Source organism: Crinia signifera, chromosome 7 (genome assembly GCF_055691185.1).
Source record: "Crinia signifera chromosome 7, ASM5569118v1, whole genome shotgun sequence".
Taxonomy (NCBI): domain Eukaryota; kingdom Metazoa; phylum Chordata; class Amphibia; order Anura; family Myobatrachidae; genus Crinia; species Crinia signifera.
Window position 1 is genome coordinate 193888820 of NC_139223.1, and position 20324 is coordinate 193909143.

The 20324-nt window shown below is 46.4% G+C and overlaps 1 protein-coding gene across 2 annotated transcripts in view; it reads left to right on the forward strand.

Moving 5' to 3' along the window:
- Positions 1-20324, forward strand: part of LOC146021013 (dynein axonemal heavy chain 11-like) — a 248607-nt gene that overhangs the window by 70250 nt on the left and 158033 nt on the right. For both annotated transcript variants that reach the window (XM_083154785.1, XM_083154786.1), the window contains 2 exons: positions 11476-11589; positions 11675-11818. In XM_083154785.1, the coding sequence (XP_083010911.1) occupies positions 11476-11589; positions 11675-11818 (258 nt within the window). The remainder of the gene's footprint in view (positions 1-11475; positions 11590-11674; positions 11819-20324) is intronic.

Here is a 20324-nt window from a genome sequence, read left to right on the forward strand (position 1 = left end):
TCCCCTGTTGCAGATAGCTGGGCAGTGAGGGAGAGAGAGGGCAGACTGGTGCAGCAGCCTCTCTCCACAACCCAGCACACACTGCTCAGTGCTATGTGCTGAGCTGGGGAGAGAGGCAGCCTGTCCTCTCTCTCTCCTTGAGCGGGTGTGTGATCCCACCCACACAGTGCCAGATTAAGCCTTCGGGGGGCCCGGGGTACTTTAGACAGGGGGGCCCCCTTGCACTTGTCATTACTGGCCGCAAACTGCATGGGAGAATATTACACTGTCAAGTAAAGGCAGAATAAACTTGGTCAATGGGTAATTGCAGGGGATATTACACACACACACACACACACACACACGTACAGTACACATACATACTTACCACATGAAAAGCCTGTGTTTGTCCCTCTGCACCTTACTCTGTAGGAGACCTCACAGTCCTAGTGCTGCCTCTGATTAAAAACCCTCCCATGACTAAGCTGCTGCTGCTGTTCTCCATGGGCCTGAGAAGCATGTAATGAGCTCCACCAATCAGAGCTCAGCACAAACCTCTCAGCCTCTGCCCTCTGGTGCAAAGTGTCATGGGACTTTGTCAACTCCCAGTAATGCATAGCACACTTGTGCAATCAGTGTGCTTTGGCTCCTGATGCTCAGCACCATTAATCATTGTCACATTGGCAGATAGGTGAAGCTGCAGCACTACCCCACTCCCATGCACAAAACCTTTAGCTAAAAAAAAAAAAAAATATATTTTTTAAAATACATGCCAACACAGGGGGCCCCTAGCTAGAGGGGGGCCCAGGGGCACTGACCCCTTGTGCCTCCATTATAATCCGGCCCTGCACCCACACCCTGCCGCCCCCTGCTAAGTTTTTTGTAAAGGGGTGTGGCCACGTCCCCTCCCGCTGGCCACACCCTCTCATTTTACCAGGGCCCGGCAGAGCTGTTGGCACCCCTGATAATATGAGAACATTGTTCATGTGGTAGAAATATATTGGGCCAGATTCACTAAGCTTCAAAAGTGATAAAATGGAGAGTGATAAACAACCAACCAATCAGCTCCTGCCTGACATTTATCAAACACAGGCTGTGACATGGCAGGTAAGAGCTGATTGGCTGGCTGTTTACCACTCTCCGTTTTATTACTTTTGAAGCTTAGAGAATCTAGCCCATTATCTGGCCCATATGGGTCTATAATATGTTAAGAATATGTACAAATGAAACCCTGGACTGACATGTCATCAGATACCTTAACCCAAATGACCAAGACAAAAATAAATATGTAGTCGAAAGTGCTGAAAGTGCACCTACACCATGTACCTCAGTGATGTCACCGGTTCCATAGGCAGCATTTACAACAGGGCAGCCTCTAATTCGTGGAGATGATAGGGGCACTTTTAGAGAAAACCATTCTCACAGTCAACTGTATATCGTAATGGTATTATGAAGATTCCCTGAAACCCCTATCACCACGTGTGTGGGGCTATCGCTCATATAGGAGATGCGGGCAGAGGCGGATGGACATGAGGACATGTAGTTCCACACCGGAACCGGATCTGTGTATTCTGTATTGTTTAAGCCAAAATTCTCTGCCTGCTTTCCCCTGTGCCAACTATCTCCATTGCTCTAAGTCAGGCATGTCCAAACTATGGCCCTCCAGCTGTTGTGAAACTGTTAGATTGCAGCGCTCAGCGCCTGTCTCCGCATACACTGCTTAGTGTAAGACTTACAGTCTTCTTTTTTCCCCCTTGCAACCAACGTAGTTAAGCGTCACCCTGAGTGACAGGTCGCTTAAGCGAATAGCAGGGCAGAGACCCCTGACCCTGCTGGCAGCGTTACTCTTTCCTGTGAGGAAGTCCCCGCGTTAGAGTGTGCCTCAGATCGTGTGTGACTCCGTCCATGCTGTTTGTAGCTCCACGTGCACCGGAGCGCATAGGAGCAAGCCCCCGCTGTAATCCCGTTACCAGCGTGACTTTTGCACAGGGAGATCAGTCATCATTGGCAGCAGCGAGACTGGGAGAGATACCGCAGCGTAAACCAGCAGACTGTCATTTACCCTGCACGCGCCAAAACGCTACAGCTAAGTAACAACCAGAGACTGTCGTTACCAAATGTACAAGTTGTATTACTGCTTGAAGTTAACTACTAAAGTACTGTTGTAACCTACAAGCCTGCCACTTGAATAAACCCTTCAAACTGGTTATATCTTCTAAGTGTGAGGTCTAACAACCACACTGCACGTACTTATATACACTCTGCCAATAGGTTATGGGCCCAGCACGTCACGTGCGCGAAGATTAACCCCCTGAAGACAAAGTGCTAGCGCAGTACATAAAAGAACACAAAGGAATTATTTCTAAATTGCCATTTGTGGAAGAGTTAACGAGAATGCACAGTACAGGGCATAGCATGAACTTTCCAAAGCTCAAAGGCTCAGAGAATTACACTACATGGAAGTTCGCTATGGAAATGCAGCTTAAGAGGGAGAAGCTATGGAAAGTCACAATAGCCCCAGGAGAAAGTCCAAACCCAGAAGAGGTAGACAAGGCCATTGGCACAATAGGCCTGGCTGTGGAGCAGCATGTTTATTCTACTATCTGTGGGAAGGAGTCCGCTAAGGACATGTGGACAACTCTACAAGGTGCTTATGAAAATAAAGGCTTAATGAGAAGGATAAGTCTGAGACGCACACTGTATGGAACAAAATTGAATGCATGCAAGGACATGAACGACTATATTGATAAAATACTATCGATAGCTCAGCAATTGGCGTGTGTAGGAGCAAAAGTGGATGAGGAAGAAGTAGCAATGGTAATGCTGCAGAATTTGACAGAGGAATTTGACTTTCTGGTTGTCGCACTAGAGTCAAATGAGACCAAGCTTACAACTGAAGTTGTGAGAGCCAAACTACTACAGTTCCAAGAGAGAATCCACAAGGATGCCATAGCTGAAGGTTCTGCCTTAGTAGCAAAGGGTGCGAAACCCAAGAAATGCACATTCAAATGTTATGTGTGCCACAAAGTAGGGCACAAGGCTTCAGAATGCAGGCTGAAGAACACTAGTGGCATGCACAAGCGGCATGATAAAAAGAACGAGTCAGCACTGAATGTAACAGACAAGCCAAGGAGGGATCTCTGGTACATGGACTCGGGAGCCTCTAGACACTTCAGCTGCAACAAGGAGTGGTTCAATTCTTTAACACAGTGTAACCCCACAACAGTTACCGGGATTGGTGAAAAGATCCTTACTGCTTCAAGTGTTGGGACAATCACAGTGAGACTAAGAATTGAGGGACAGACAGTAGTCACAGATATCCAAGACGTCCTGTATGTACCAGAATTGGGAAGTAACCTCATCGCTATCAGCGTACTCGAGGCAAAAGGCTACAGAGTCCAGTTTGCAAAGGGCAAGTGCATGGTGCATAATGAAAGAGGGACTGTAATTGCTTCAGCAACCCGATGCAACCAACTATACGTCCTAGACACAGATGAATGTGTAGCTTTGGCAGCCTCTGCTGAAAATGAGTCCATGGAGCTCTGGCACAGACGTTTGGGACACTTAGGATATGATAATGTCCAGAAATTAGCTGATGGGATGGCAACAGGAATCACAGTGAAAGACACCGGAAGACCTGTGTGCGAGAGTTGCATAAAAGGCAAGCAGACCCGCAACCCATTTCCCAAGTCAGCAAGCAGAGCAGAAACACAACTAGCTCTGGTACACACAGATGTGTGCGGACCAATGGAAGAGGAGTCAACCAGTGGTTACAAATACTTCATGACTCTCATCGATGACGCCACAAGAATGACACACGTATACTTCATAAAGAAGAAAAGTGAGGTGGTCAAGAAAATTGTGGAGTACAAGAACCTAGTGGAAACTCAGACGGGCCTAAAACTAAAGGTCCTGAGATCCGACAATGGGGGAGAGTACGAAAATGAAGTACTAACCGACTTCCTAAAAAGGCATGGCATAAAGCATCAGCTGACGATTGCCTACACGCCTGAACAGAATGGCGTAAGTGAAAGGGCGAACAGAACAATCGTTGAAAGAGCACGAGCGATGGTGAACGATGCTGGCCTGGAGAAGAGTTTTTGGGCAGAAGCTGTATCTACTGCAGTATACCTGAAAAACAGAACACCTACAGTGGCCGTGAAGGGAAAAACCCCCTTAGAGGCCTGGTCTGGGAAGAAGCCAGACATCAGTCACCTCCGTGTCTTTGGGAGCAGAGCTTATGCACATATACCAAAAGAGAGAAGGAAGAAACTTGACCCAAAATCAAGACAGTGCATATTGCTAGGCTATTGTGAGGAGAGCAAAGGGTACAGGCTCTGGGATGCAGAGAACAGACGTCTCCTGAAATCAAGAGATGTGATATTTCAAGAAACAGCATCACCCACAAAAGCAAAAGAGCAAGAAAAGCAAGCACTAGTAGAGGTATGTGAAATAGAAAGCATACCTGCAACAGAAAATACTGAAGGAGGAAGCGAACCAACTAAAAGAGCTTCTGTGAGAAGAAACAAGGGCATACCAGCCAGAAGATATGAGGAAGAATATGCGAATATTGCTTTCAGTGAACCTCAGAGTATTCAAGAAGCGAAAGCGTGCAGTGATTGGGCGAAATGGAAATCTGCAATAGACACAGAGTTATCAGCACTGAGAGAGAACGATACTTGGACCATAGTAAATAGGCCAAGCAACCGCAAGACAGTCAAGAACAAGTGGGTCTTCTGCAAGAAGTTAAATTCAGACGGAGAAGTTGCCCGTTACAAAGCCCGTCTTGTTGCTAAGGGATACACACAGAGATCCGGAATTGACTATGGGGAGATATACTCACCTGTTGCGAGGTATAACACTCTCAGATTAGTAATTGCAGTCGCCACTTTACAAGACTTACCGCTATACCAATTAGACTTCGATTCAGCGTTTCTAAATGGAGAACTACTTGAAGAGATCTATATGGAATCACCAGATCATTATGATGAGAATGAACTTCAGACAGAGAAAGTGTGTCTTCTGAAGAAATCCATATATGGCCTAAAGCAGAGTGGTCGTTGCTGGTACATAAAATTGGACACAGTACTGCTTGAAATGAATTTTATTAGATCAGAGACTGACCACTGCCTTTATCACAAAACTCTGGGAGAAAAGTTGTTCATCATAGCAGTCTATGTGGATGATATACTTATAGCAGGTCACGAAGATCACATCACAAGTGTAAGAGATCAACTGAAACAGAGATTCAAGTTGAAAGACTTAGGTCCAGCCAATCATCTGTTGGGCATGAGGATTGTTCAAAACTTGCAAAAGGGAACAGTCACAGTCGACCAACAAACGTACATCGAGGCAACAATCTTGAAGTATGGGATGGCAGACTCCAAGTCAGTGAATACACCAATTGACAAAAGCATCAAGATTACAAAAAGTATGTCACCAACCACACAAGAAGAAATAGAGGAAATGCAAGATGTTCCTTACAAGAACGTGGTTGGAAGTCTTATGTATGCAAGTATTGGAACTCGTCCAGACATCACTCATGCAGTCAGTCGGGTGAGCCAATTTGCAATAAATCCTGGAAGACAACACTGGATCGCAGTGAAGAGGATTCTGAGATACCTAAAAGGTACAAGTTCCTTGAAATTAAAATTCGCCAAGACAAGCAATTCAAATTTGAAAGTCTTCTGCGATGCCGACTGGGGAGCAGATGAAGATGATCGTCGTTCCCACACCGGTTACCTGTTCACACTGGCCGGAGCAGCAGTTAGTTGGGCGAGTAGAAAACAACCGACCGTTGCTCTCTCAACAACCGAGGCCGAATACATGGCTCTTACAGAGACATCAAAAGAAGCACTCTGGATCAAAGAGACTTTGTGTGAGTTAGGTCTACTTTATGAAGAAGAGACTATCAGTATCGCATGTGATAACAGGGGAGCAATAGATCTTTCCTGTACTACCAAGCACCATGGAAGGTCAAAGCACATCGCGATAAGACATCACTTCATCAGAGAACTAGTGGAGAACAAGTCCATTGATGTTGAATACATTGCAAGTGAACAGAATGTCGCTGACATGCTTACTAAAGGACTGTCGGGAAACTTGCTTATTAAGTTCGTGAAGGACTGTGGACTTGTCTAAGTTCAAAAATGTTGATTTGAAGTTTTGATGTTCTGAATGTCTTTTTTTCTCTCTAACCATATTTTCGGTTACAGGTATTACAAAAGGACAAAGCATTGTATTGAGTTCTTTTATGTAGCCGAAGACAGCCTTAAGCGAGGGGGAGTGTTAGATTGCAGCGCTCAGCGCCTGTCTCCGCATACACTGCTTAGTGTAAGACTTACAGTCTTCTTTTTTCCCCCTTGCAACCAACGTAGTTAAGCGTCACCCTGAGTGACAGGTCGCTTAAGCGAATAGCAGGGCAGAGACCCCTGACCCTGCTGGCAGCGTTACTCTTTCCTGTGAGGAAGTCCCCGCGTTAGAGTGTGCCTCAGATCGTGTGTGACTCCGTCCATGCTGTTTGTAGCTCCACGTGCACCGGAGCGCATAGGAGCAAGCCCCCGCTGTAATCCCGTTACCAGCGTGACTTTTGCACAGGGAGATCAGTCATCATTGGCAGCAGCGAGACTGGGAGAGATACCGCAGCGTAAACCAGCAGACTGTCATTTACCCTGCACGCGCCAAAACGCTACAGCTAAGTAACAACCAGAGACTGTCGTTACCAAATGTACAAGTTGTATTACTGCTTGAAGTTAACTACTAAAGTACTGTTGTAACCTACAAGCCTGCCACTTGAATAAACCCTTCAAACTGGTTATATCTTCTAAGTGTGAGGTCTAACAACCACACTGCACGTACTTATATACACTCTGCCAATAGAAACTACAAGTCCCATCATGTCTTGCCACAGTTTTGCTATTAGGGAATGCTAAAACTATGGCAAGGCATGCTGGGATGTGTAGTTTCACAACAGCTGGAGGGCCACAGTTTGGAAATGCCTGCTCTAGGTGTAGTTTATTATCTATGCTGGTATTATTAACGCAGACCGTTTTGTAGCCTTTTATATAACATCGAACTCTTGAGGGATGTTGAATATTTTGGTGGTTTTGTCTAACAGCTTTTATCCCCGGAGATCATTGTATAATGGAGAAGCTTAGTTAGATATACTTCGAGCGTCCTGTTAAATTGAAGCCTTTAGGGGGTTGTGAATAGTAATCCCCTGAGAGTGTCCTCATTTGTCGTGTGAATTGCCAAGAAATCTATCATGAGAGAATTGTTTTTCCACCTTTAAATGTGAAGCCTGTGGCCTAGAAGCTGTCAGCTGACTGTGCGTCATTATCCCAGCTGAGTGGCACCTTCAGTGAGTATATCCTAACATTGACTTCCAAACCTTTGTATGCGTCAATGGTCCTTTACTGAAAACATACATTTGTGCCTTTTATAATAGTTTTACTGTTTCCCTGGAATATTATATGATCTGACAAGCACACTCCTCTCAGCTCGATGTGCACCTCTGCAGAATATGTTGGCAATATATATAAATAAAGTTTAATGTTTCTTGGGTTGTTGATGTTATTCAAGAAGACAGAACATGTATGGTGAACACTGAGTGGCTTGCAGTTGGTGATATCACAACAACCTATTATCCAATGACAAGGGGCTTCAATGAGCTTGGATCGGTAATTCGCATTTGCAAATGGAGCGATTCTCAAATGACTACACATATGTTCAGTACGCAACACGCGGGTGTGTCATGGTGATTGGCGAAAGAAAATGGGGATGGATCATAAACATAGTGAGGTCGGGCTATGACTGACAGGAAGTTGGAGTTTGGGGGTGGAACCTGCCCTTTTCTGGGTGTGTCATAAACAATGCAGGCGTAGCCAGGCATTTTTGAGGAGGGTCTGTGATCATGTCAGCGATGACCACTTCCACCCTTTTTCAGTCACAAGCTTTCAGAGGTACTCACAACTGTGTGAGAGGGGTGTAGGGGCGGTGCAGTGTGGTGCGGTGTGGTGCCTGCTGCCGTGCAGGTGTCTCCGGACCACTTACCTGGCTCCGCACCCTCTCACCTTCAGGCCGTGTCGAACCACGGCACCCAATGGACCTTCCTCCGGATGGATTCCTCTCCCGGTAATCCTCGCCGTACTGTCAGGAACAAAAGGGTGGTTAAGAAGGCTCCACCGTCATACTCACAGAGGGTTGAATGTGGAGGGGGTTATGGGTGGCCGCGACCTTCACCAGCTGGGTGACTGGTCAACATCGGCCGGAGCCTTAGCCACCAAGCTTCACCTATTGGCACTCACGCGCCTAGGTGTTTAGTTAAGGGAATCACACGTCCGTGGGCAGTCCCCAAGCCTTTATATACCGTAAGGGAAGGGGAGACAGACAAACGTGAAGACTACTCACTCCCAGGCTCTTGTCACCTTGACGGGCGCTCTGCAGCAACTGTAGGGGAAACACAACCTCCCTATCCTATAACTTTCCCTAACACAGGGCTAACTGACCTACGCTCCCTTAACAACGTTACATTAAAGCTGTAGGTATCTAATCGCTCAAACAATGAACTAATATTCAAAACAGCACATGTCAAAAACACACAGACAATAACATTAAGCAACAGAGAATACAATCAGTGGGAATTTACTTATCACCCTCCCCTTACCTAGAACCGGCCCTACTCACGAACAGCAGTTCGTGGTGATGTGAGGGGAACAGCCGTTCCCCTTTTCTTTACTAGGTCCGGGCCCTGGGAAGAGCCGCCGCAGAGCCCACTGTTCCAGGTGCAGGACCTCTCAGAAGAGATTGAAAATCACCCCTTCCCTTCAAGAGGCCTAAAATGACTGACAGGCCTTTAGCGGTTGTGCAGGCCTAGTGCCTGACTAATCAATTACACAAGTGACTCTAGCCTAGTGCCAGAGCCACTTACCACCCTTCTAGCTGCTCCCAGGCCTAATGCCTTTCACTAGCCACAGGCCTAGTGCCTGAATCAATAGCCCACAGGCCTATAGCCTGTCCTACTGGGCCTCGGGCCTTATGCCCAGCTATTGTGTCACGGGCCTAGCGCCAGGCTAATTGGGGGCCCGACTAACAATAAACAGGCCTAGGGCCTAACCAGGGACAATGGGCCAGAAGGGCCCAACAATAACATGCCCCCGGGCCGAGAGGGCCCGACTAATATGACCACAGGCCGGTAGGGCTGGACTGTGCCCACGGGCCTAGTGCCTGATCACCAGTGGTTTAGGGTAGGGGTAGGTAGCCTGATGTTGGGAGAGGCCGCCGGGGGGGGGCCTTCATCAGCTCTAGTGCTTTCCACCCCCGCTGGCCTCTCCAGGACCGGCCGCCATCTTCTTTCTTCTGCCGCTGGCGGTGCCGCTTCTTTTATTCCCGTAGAAGGCACTGGAGATCTTCTTGCTTGATCCCGGTGTCTTCTGGCCTCTTCAGCGGCCGCCAGAACTCTGTTCTCTGGCGCTCCTCCGGCGGGGGATCCTCTTCTTCCACCCCCCTGTGGCGTCTTACGTGGGGTACGGTGTGGCGAGCACTGATTGGCTCGCCGCGGCCGTCTCCTATTGGCCGCCTATTCGGGAGCCGAATGGCGGGAAATTCAAACTGCCGCAAGCGGCACTTTGGATTGGCGGCCGCAGCGGCGACAAATTCAAAGCCCCTCTCCTTCCGTACTGCCGCCCGACGGCGCTTCACTGTCCGCACCATAGGCGCAGGCAGTGGCGGAACTTGTGGGTTGTGGGCTCAGGTGCAAATATATAGTTTAGGGCCCCCCTCCTCCACCCCAACCAAAGTTCACAATACTTCATTGCTGGTTTGAGCAGCAGTGGGCCCCTTAGTTGTCAGGGGCCCCGGTGCAATGCACCTGCTGCACCAATGGTAGTTCCGCCTCTGGGCGCAGGGATCTGACAGCTGATCTCCGTGCTGGGAGAAGCGGTTTCCTGGGGGCCCTCCCAGGGCACCACAGGGGAGCTCGCTCTCCCTGTGCCTGCACTGCTCCGGTGCTGGGAGCAGGGAAGCTATCCCAGCACTGGGGCACATTGTTACAACTGCACAGACTGCACAAACCTCGATGGTTCAGAATTGCATATGGATGCCAGATAGCGATCAACTCTTTCATTTATATGGGGTGGTTTTTTTTATGTCTGGGTAGCGTCATTCTACTTGCAGTCATCTGCAACTTTGTAGATTACAGATCCAAACTCAATTAGCCCCAATGTTCAAACACTCAATGCAGTAGCGGGGCCTAATAAACTTTTAGGCAAAAGGGGCATGGACTCGCACAGAAGGGGCCTAGCCTTACTGAGAGGGGGCCCAGTGATGCCACTGAGCAAATGACACCCAGGTACGGCCCCCGCCTCTCTTATGACACCACTGCTGCTGTGGTCCCTTCTTTTTAAATCTTTGGAATCCTTATTTGTGGGTTCATTCTGAAACCAGGTGTTTTAGGGGAACCCATAGTAATGTATGGGAACTGACAGGTAAGTAGGAGATTTAAGGGAAATCTCCCGTATTACCTGCTTAATTAATGATGCCGGTACTTTTACAAAACTACTTATAAGGCTAATGAATAAGCCCCATAGACACCTGACTCCTATTGGGTATGGATCATTGGATAGACAGCAACTAGGTCGACAAGCATTAGGTTGACACCAGTAGGTCGACATGCATGAAGGTTGATATGACTGAAGGATCTACATGTGTTAGGTCAACAGGGTCATTAGGTTGGCAAGCATTAGGTCGACATGTGGAAGGTTGACATGGGGTTTTTCACTTTTTTTGTCCCAAATTTCGACACTGAAACGTAGCACCGCATCCCCTTGCATGGCTCGCTATGCTCTCCATGTTTATGGCATGATGCCTCCCTACGACACACTAGTGGATTGGTAGGGTATGAAATACCACCTGTTGGCACGTGTCGGCTCAAAAAAACTGTGAAAAACCCCATACCGACCTTTTGTCTGTCGACTTTCCCCATGTCGACCTTGGAGGGAGAAGCTGCTGCAGGATATACACAGCTGCTCAGTTCCCAGGGCCGGTGCTAGGCACCGGAGCGCCCCAGGCGGGAGGGGTGCCCCGGCGCTCAACTGCTGGGGGGGGTGGGGTGCGTGACGTGTCCAGCCGCCGGGGGGGGGGGTTTCGCGCGGTGTGGCTACCCGGCCGCCGGGGGGAGGGAAGGGGTGCACGATGTGGCCGCTGTGCCGCTGGGGGGGGGGAGAGGAAGGGAGGGAGTGTTCACTTACCGAACACCTGCTCCTGCTCCTTCCTCCGGCTCTCTGTCCTGCTCCTCTGCTGATGCGGTGGTAGAGCTTTCCAGCTCACTACCGCCCTCCAGTAGCCGGCGCCCTAGGAAAATGCCTAGACCTGCCTAGTGGTGGCGCCGGCCCTGTCAGTTCCGTTCCTTAGGCTGCATGTTATGGCTGCAGCTGTAGTGAAAGCTTTATTTATTTTTATGTAAATGATACAGGATAAATTGGCATTCTGTATGTATAGGTAGCTGGTCTTCAGGCAGAGATCATCAATCAACAACAAGAATCTACAAATGACCTTGCTAAGGCAGAACCCGCTCTTCAAGCAGCAAATGCAGCTCTAAACACCCTAAACCGGGTAAATACCCACCTTGTAAACTCTTTGTCATCTTCATTCCATTGCAGCAAAGAGGATTTATGTAACTTGTTTTTCAAATGTCCAGTTAAACCTTACAGAGCTAAGAACTTTTCCCAACCCACCAGCCGCTGTAACCAATGTAGCTGCTGCCGTAATTGTTCTTTTATCGCCGAATGGCAAAATACCTAAAGACAGGAGCTGGAAGGCGGCAAAAGTGGTAATGAGCAAGGTAAGAACGCTGTGCCCGTGCCATGGTGGTGCCAACAATGACATTTATGACAACTGCTTCTGACTTTACTTCTTTGTTTTACCTGATCATTTTGTTGTATAGGAGAAGAATCTTGATGAGGGGTCAAGTCCAACCAATTACCATCTAGATATAGTTTTTCAAACACATCCTGTATAATGACAGTTAGGAGCTGATTGGTTAATTTCTCCTCGTACACCTCATAATTTAATTATGCATTGCAAAAGTTCTGTCAGCAACATTAGAAACATGAAACTTATGCTTCCGAAGAAGTTTTGGTCACTTACCAAGTGTCCACATGAAATGCTTTAGGGGACTGGTCTGTTGGAGATGTGAGGTAACTGTTCTGTTGGATATGTGAGAGGACTGATAAAAACGAACAAAGATTTTGGGATAGATCCACTATCAGCGCCACTACTGAGGAAGGGTAATATTAAAAGGAGATATACGTTCCTTATAATTAAATACCGTTCCTCTTCTCCGTATATGTCACTCGAGAATTCAATCGAAATGACAGGCAATTTTCAATATATCTTTCAGGATGTCGTCCTATCCCCGGGGTATTTCGTCCAGTGTATATGCAAGAAAATGTGCAAAGGAGATGCATATAGGGCAATGACCCTTTTTTATTTAAATGTAACACATATTGACATATACATGAACAATACACAAATGAGTAGTGGAGGAAAAGCTGTGAGAGAGAAGGTGGTCTGTAATTACCAGATCAAATTGAGAACTCCTTTTGGGAAAATTCTCAAATGAAGCGTGGATTGAAGGGATAGCGCTCTGTCCTGTCCGGATTCAGTCCAATGCAGTGTCCCCCCTGCTGGTAATCGCGGCCTCCGTTCTCCTCAGTGCCTCCACAGACCCGTACACCAACGCGTTTCAATCGCTGACTGCGATCTTTTTCAAGGTTAAAAGTTTCTGTTTCTGTGCGGGTTTAAATCCCCCTCCCGATTGCATTGCCCGCCCCCACGCCAGCCTCCTGGCGTCCCTGCGGCATGACGTCCTACGTTGACGTCCTCTAAGCGTCCCTGGTTGCCAGGACGCGGCGTGATGTCTTCTGGGTATGTCCGGTTGTTAGGACGCAGCGTAACGTCCTCTAGGCGTCCCTAGTTACCAAGACGCGGCTTCCCGGCTTCTGAGAACGTGGTCACGTGTTCTCCTTACGTGGCCGCGTCATGTGCCGGCAGAGGTTTATGAGTCTCTGGTTGCTAGGCGACCGCGTCCCCGGCGTCTCCTGTTCCATACACATTCTCTGTGCCCGTCCTCCAATACAATATGAAGGAGTGCAGAATATATCTGTTTCTCGGTTCCATGGGGACAACTCTTTATTCAAGTTTTCTTTTGGTCCCGAGTAGTTTTGATCCTTTCTGCCTGGGACTAAGTTCTTTAAGGTAGTGACACTCGTACCCAGAAAATGAGAGTGAAAATAAATACAGATATTAAAAACCAAGTATAAAATCTTGTATTGTATATAAAATCGATAATGTAGTTTTTTTTTAAATATGGTTTTTAGAAAGATGTTAAATAAAAATATATATAAAAATATGTACTTTACTAAATATATAGTTAAAATATATAGTACAAAATATATATAAAAAATATAAAAATAGTTTATAGTATAAAGTGCGTATGACTAATTCTCCCCTAAATAGATATTGCACTTTCCCCACTCAAATAAAAGAAATGTATACGTAGAAGAAGAAGGTGGAACATATAGGTCCCAAAAAAGTGCTGCAGGTAGGGTAGATGATAAGAAAGCAGAGATATAAGTGGTTCTAAAAGGTGGTCTATAAGAACCATTTAAGCTCGAAATCAGAATTTAGCCCCCCTGGCTTAAGAGTATTATGTTCATAGATGTAGCGCATCTCTTCTTTTGCCAGGGTGCTTGTTAGATTTCTTTTTCTTGGGTCTAGAATTACTGATTTGATTCCCATAAACCTTTTAATGTGTGCAGTGGAGCTGTTATGTTTAGTCTTGAAGTGGTGGGACAATGAGTGTGTCTCCAGACCTTTACGGATGTTGTTTAAGTGTTCGCCCATTCTGATTTTAAACGGTCTGGTGGTCCGGCCTATATAGAATAGGTTGCACGAGCATTCTATGGCATACACAATATTCTTGGTGTTACAAGTTATGAAGTTTCTGATTTTACAGATTTTCCCTCCGATATTAACCTCTTCAATTTTCCTAATTCCACCGCTTTTAATCTCTCTACATCCCTTGCAGTCCCCACACCTGTGGAAACCTTTAGTGGTGATGGTGCCTTTCTTAGTTGATGGAAGGGCACTCCGTACTACATTATTGCTGAGATTAGGAGCACGTCTGTATATGAAAGTGGGTTTATCGGGGATGAAGTTCCCTATGGTGGTATCTTTCTTTAGGAGGTTCCAATGTTTTTTAAAAGATTGTTCAACTAGTTTGTGTTGTGAACTAAAACCCGTAATGAAGGCCCATTCTGTTTTCTTTTTATTTGAATTGATGGGATTTGGCTCTGTTTTATCTCGTAGCAAGTTGCTTCTTTCTATATTTTCCACTTCTTCTGCTATTTGTTCTAAAGACTGTGGATCATAACCACTGCTTTTGAATTTTGTGAGAGGACTGTTCTGTTGGAGATGTGAGAGGACTGATCTGTTGGAGATGTGAGAGGACTGTTCTGTTGGAGATGTGAGAGGACTGGTCTGTTGGAGATACGTGAGGACTGTTTTGTTGGAGATGTGAGAGGACTGTTCTGTTGGATATGTGAGAGGACTGTTCTGTTGGAGATGTGAGAGGACTGTTCTGTTGGAGATGTGAGAGGAGTGTTCTGTTGGAGATGTGAGAGGACTGTTCTGTTTGAGATGTGAGAGGACTGTTCTGTTGGAGATGTGAGAGGACTGGTCTGTCGGAGATGTGAGAGGACTGTTCTGTTGGAGATGTGAGAGGACTCTTCTGTTGGAGATGTTAGAGGACTGTTCTGTTGGAGATGTGAGAGGACTGTTCTGTTGGATATGTGAGAGGACTGTTTTGTTGGAGATGTGAGAGGACTGTTCTGTTGGAGATGTGAGAGGATTGTTCTGTTGGAGATGTGAGAGGACTGTTCTGTTGGAGATGTGAGAGGACTGGTCTGTTGGAGATGTGAGAGGACTGATCTGTTGTAAATGCATGAGGACTGTTCTGTTGGAGATGTGAGATGTCTGTTCTGTTGGAGGTGTGAGAGGACTGTTCTATTGGAGATGTTAGAGGACTGTTTTGTTGGAGATGTGAGAGGACTGTTCTGTTGGAGATGTGAGAGGACTGTTCTGTCGGAGATGTGAGAGGACTGGTCTGTTGGAGATGTGAGAGGACTGGTCTGTTGGAAATGTGTGAGGACTGGTCTGTTGGAGATGTGAGAGGACTGTTCTGTTGGAGATGTGAGAGGACTGTTCTGTTGGAGATGTGAGAGGATTGTTCTGTTGGAGATGTGAGAGGACTGTTCTGTTGGATATGTGAGAGGACTGTTCTGTTGGAGATGTGAGAGGATTGTTCTGTTGGAGATGTGAGAGGACTGTTCTGTTGGAGATGTGAGAGGACTGGTCTGTTGGAGATGTGAGAGGACTGATCTGTTGTAAATGCATGAGGACTGTTCTGTTGGAGATGTGAGATGTCTGTTCTGTTGGAGATGTGAGAGGACTGTTCTGTTGGAGATGTGAGAGGACTGTTCTGTTGGAGATGTGAGAGGACTGTTCTGTTGGAGATGTGAGAGGACTGTTCTGTCGGAGATGTGAGAGGACTGGTCTGTTGGAGATGTGAGGACTGGTCTGTTGGAAATGTGTGAGGACTGGTCTGTTGGAGATGTGAGAGGACTGTTCTGTTGGAGATGTGAGAGGACTGTTCTAGTGGAGATGTGAGAGGATTGTTCTGTTGGAGATGTGAGAGGACTGTTCTGTTGGAGATGTGAGAGGACTGTTCTGTTGGAGATGTGAGAGGACTGTTCTGTTGGAGATGTGAGAGGACTGTTCTGTCGGAGATGTGAGAGGACTGGTCTGTTGGAGATGTGAGAGGACTGGTCTGTTGGAAATGTGTGAGGACTGGTCTGTTGGAGATGTGAGAGGACTGTTCTGTTGGAGATGTGAGAGGACTGTTCTGTTGGAGATGTGAGAGGATTGTTCTGTTGGAGATGTGAGAGGACTGTTCTGTTGGATATGTGAGAGGACTGTTCTGTTGGAGATGTGAGAGGATTGTTCTGTTGGAGATGTGAGAGGACTGATCTGTTGGAGATGTGAGAGGACTGGTCTGTTGGAGATGTGAGAGGACTGATCTGTTGTAAATGCATGAGGACTGTTCTGTTGGAGATGTGAGATGTCTGTTCTGTTGGAGATGTGAGAGGACTGTTCTGTTGGAGATGTGAGAGGACTGTTCTGTTGGAGATGTGAGAGGACTGTTCTGTCGGAGATGTGAGAGGACTGGTCTGTTGGAGATGTGAGGACTGGTCTGTTGGAAATGTGTGAGGACTGGTCTGTTGGAGATGTGAGAGGACTGTTCTGTTGGAGATGTGAGAGGACTGTTCTAGTGGAGATGTGAGAGGATTGTTCTGTTGGAGATGTGAGAGGACTGTTCTGTTGGAGATGTGAGAGGACTGGTCTGTTGGAAATGTGTGAGAACTGTTCTGTTGGAGATGTGAGAGGATTGTTCTGTTGGAGATGTGAGAGGACTGTTCTGTTGGTGATGTGAGAGGATTGTTCTGTTGGAGATGTGAGAGGACTGTTCTGTTGGAGATGTGAGAGGACTGGTCTGTTGGAGATGTGAGAGGACAGGTCTGTTGGAGATGTGAGAGGACTGTTCTGTTGGAGATGTGAGAGGACTGTTCTGTTGGAGATGTGAGATGTGAGGACTGTTCTGTTGGAGATGTGAGAGGACTGGTCTGTTGGAGATAAGAGGACTGGTCTGTTGGAAATGTGTGAGGACTGTTCTGTTGGAGATTTGAGAGGACTGTTCTGTTGGAGATGTGAGAGGACTGGTCTGTTGGAGATGTGAGAGGACTGGTCTGTTGGAGATGTGAGAGGACTGTTCTGTTGGAGATGTGAGGACTGTTCTGTTGGAGATGTGAGAGGACTGGTCTGTTGGAGATGTGAGGACTGGTCTGTTGGAAATGTGTGAGAACTGTTCTGTTGGAGATTTGAGAGGACTGTTCTGTTGGAGATGTGAGAGGACTGGTCTGTTGGAGATGTGAGAGGACTGGTCTGTTGGAGATGTGAGAGGACTGGTCTGTTGGAGATGTGAGAGGACTGGTCTGTTGGAGATGTGAGAGGACTGGTCTGTTGGAGATGTGAGAGGACTGGTCTGTTGGAGATGTGAGAGGACTGGTCTGTTGGAGATGTGAGAGGACTGTTCTGTTGGAGCAGTACGGATGGTGTAATGGTTAGCATTACTGCCTCACAGCATTGAGGTCATGGGTTTTATTCCCACCATTGCCCTAACTGTGCAGAGTTTGTATATTCTCCCTATGCTTGCGTGGGTTTCCTCCAGATACTCTGGTTTCCTCCCACAATCCAAAAATATACTGGTAGGTTAATTGGCTTCCAACAAAAATGAACCCTAGAATGTCTGTGTGTGCATGTACATGTGGTAGGGAGTATAGATTGTAAGCTCCACTGGGGCAGGGACTGATGTGAATGTTAAGATACTATTAAAAAATAAATATACTTATTTATTAGGTTCTAAAATCCATGAGTCCAGGATGAGATGGGGGCAATCTGATGTGCTGTTGCCAGCGGTTCCACGCCATCGCAACACCAATTTGTTGTGCTTGTTGGTAATTTTAATTGATCCTGTAATGTAGTCAATGGGGTAACATGCGTCATTTGTAGGTATTCAATGAGCTGACAGCTGAACTGGGGTAGATATGGACCTATGGTTTCTCAAGCACCGAGTTAGACCCATTTTGTCTGCTCTATTGGTCGGAGAAAAAGACACATAAAAACAAGTTAGTGTAACATAATAACGTAACATACTAGTTGAGGATGAAAAAAGACATTCGTCCATCAAGTTCAACCTCTATAAACATTGACTGTCAGAATTTATTGGAGAAGGATCCTAGGTTGCTTATTGGATGACGGGAGTAATGGTGCTCAATATTTATACATCATCCTTCCGATATTTATACATCATCTTTCGGTAACATCATCCTTCATCCTTCTGTATCACTTATTGGTCCTGATTTAAGTTCACTTGCAGGTTTGTGAAAAATCGCAAACCTGCAACTGGTTTCTCTAGCATGCTGGGGGCCATTGCAGAAATGTGAGTACATCACAAAGCTAGAACTATGGCAGCCCCCTGCCTGTGCAGCCTAGCTTTGAAGGCAGGCGCAGAGCCACCATGTTTTGGCTCACAGCGGCTGCATGTGATGGCAGGCAGCCACCACGAACCACCCTGAAATTAGTCCAGACATGCCGCCAATGTCCGTACTGCCTTCACCCAATGCCGCCCTGTCACCGCCCCTGCTGAAACTTATACTGCAGTCACATTTTCCAGAAGTTTAAGCTCTCGCGCATGTACGCTACGGCATTCGCGCATGCGTAGAACAGCGAAAAATCGCAGAATAGCTACTAAATCGCCCCCATTGTTTTAAGAGCACTGTCAAATCTTTATGGATATCTTCCAGAAGTAACTACTATTGTTCTTGTATTGTGTTAGCATTGTGTAGTGTATTTTTAAATTGTTTTCAAATAACAATAGCAGTTTACAGTATCTAAACAAGGCTTCATTTTATATTTTCGAAAATGTGAATACAGCTGTTATAAGGGACGGGAATAAAAAAAACGGGGAAATGATTAATATTTGACTGAATGAAGGAGGAATGAGTAGAAGCTGAGCCAGCAGTCTACAGGGGAAGCAGGATGGGGAAGCAAAGGTTATAATAGTAATAGTACAATATCGCCTCTGATATTCTATATATAAATGGACGCACTTCACCTGTTCGCTGTGCCATTTCTTTTGCCCATTGTGCTGGATTTAATTAGAAATATATGATCCCATTATGTATGCCATATGATTTAAAGTGTATTCAATGGGATGATCTGAAATTGTCGAGCATTGTACGTCGGTCACAGCATGTTGGAGGATGCATGTATGTATGTATAATACAATGCACCGCGTCTGTTAGAGGAAGGCGGATGTGCTACGGCGTGTGGTTACAGATGGGGCTACTGTAACGGCTTTGTCTTCCCAATTATAAAGAGTGTGATATCACAGACACCGCAGCCCCGGGTGACGGACAGCGGTCGCAGCGCACGTGCCGCCGGCAGCACAGAACATCTAGGCTGTGAGATGGATCTAGTTACAGTATATAACAAGAGTGATACAGATTAGAATTCTGGGTATGGGTCATAGGGTCGAGACTTTGAAGGTCGACATACATTTAGGTCAACTACGAAAGGTCGACAAGGATTAGAACGACACATGACATAGGTCGACAGGCCTAAGGTGACATGGTTGGAAAGTTTTGACTCAAGCATTAGGCATGATGCATGACAAAACAATGTGCACTGCAGGGGGGCAGATGTAACATGTGCAGAGAGAATTAGATTTGGGTGAGTAATTTTGTTTCTGTGCAGGGTAAATACTGGCTGCTTTATTTTTACACTGCAATATAGATCTCACTTTGAAGTAAAACCCCACCCAAATCTAATTTTCTCTGCACATGTTACATCTGCCCCACCTGCAGTGCATATGGTTTTGTCCATTTGAGAAGGAACTTGCCTTTGCGAGTGAACCAGAATAAGGGTCCTTGTGTATGGGCGACGGCAATGCATGGTACCCCACGTCACTATCACCTGACTAGATTTATATTGCATCGCATGATCGCCTGTGTTCTCTCAAGTGAAAGATCGCTCAGCGCACTGCATCTGTCCAATAGACTTTTACTGTGGCAGTAGACTCTGTACAAATAAATGGGAGTTTGACTTATTAGCAGACAGTGAAGCCGAGGGGCCTGCAAATAACCAATGTATATTAGTTAGAAGTCAGTGACTTATTTAGGATGATATGGCAGGATAGATAAAGTAACTAGTATAGCAGGGTTGCCGACTTTTGTCATCTCCTCTCTGGGAAAAGCCCGGAGAGGAGACTTTCAGTAGGACTTTGGGGAGCGGGGCTTTTGAGTGATGCCATTAAGCCCTGCCCCCAGGTTGGAAAATAACCTGATTTGACTATCTCCGTGGGGCCAAAATGAGCCACAATCAGGGGACAGAGTGGGGGTCCCCCAGGATCCGGGAGGGCTGCCCGCCTTTCCAGGGGGACCGGGAGGGGGACTCGATTTTCGGGACCCTCCCGGCCATTCCGGGAGGGTAGGCAACCCTGTAGTATAGTAATGCAAAATGAATCAACAAATTATAACATGATTTCCTAAATAAACAGAGATGTTATGACAACCAATGAAAAAAGGCCGATCAGTAATTAATAATAATACTGTGTATAATATATATATATATAATAATAATAATAATAATAATATAGCACCTGTCTGAGC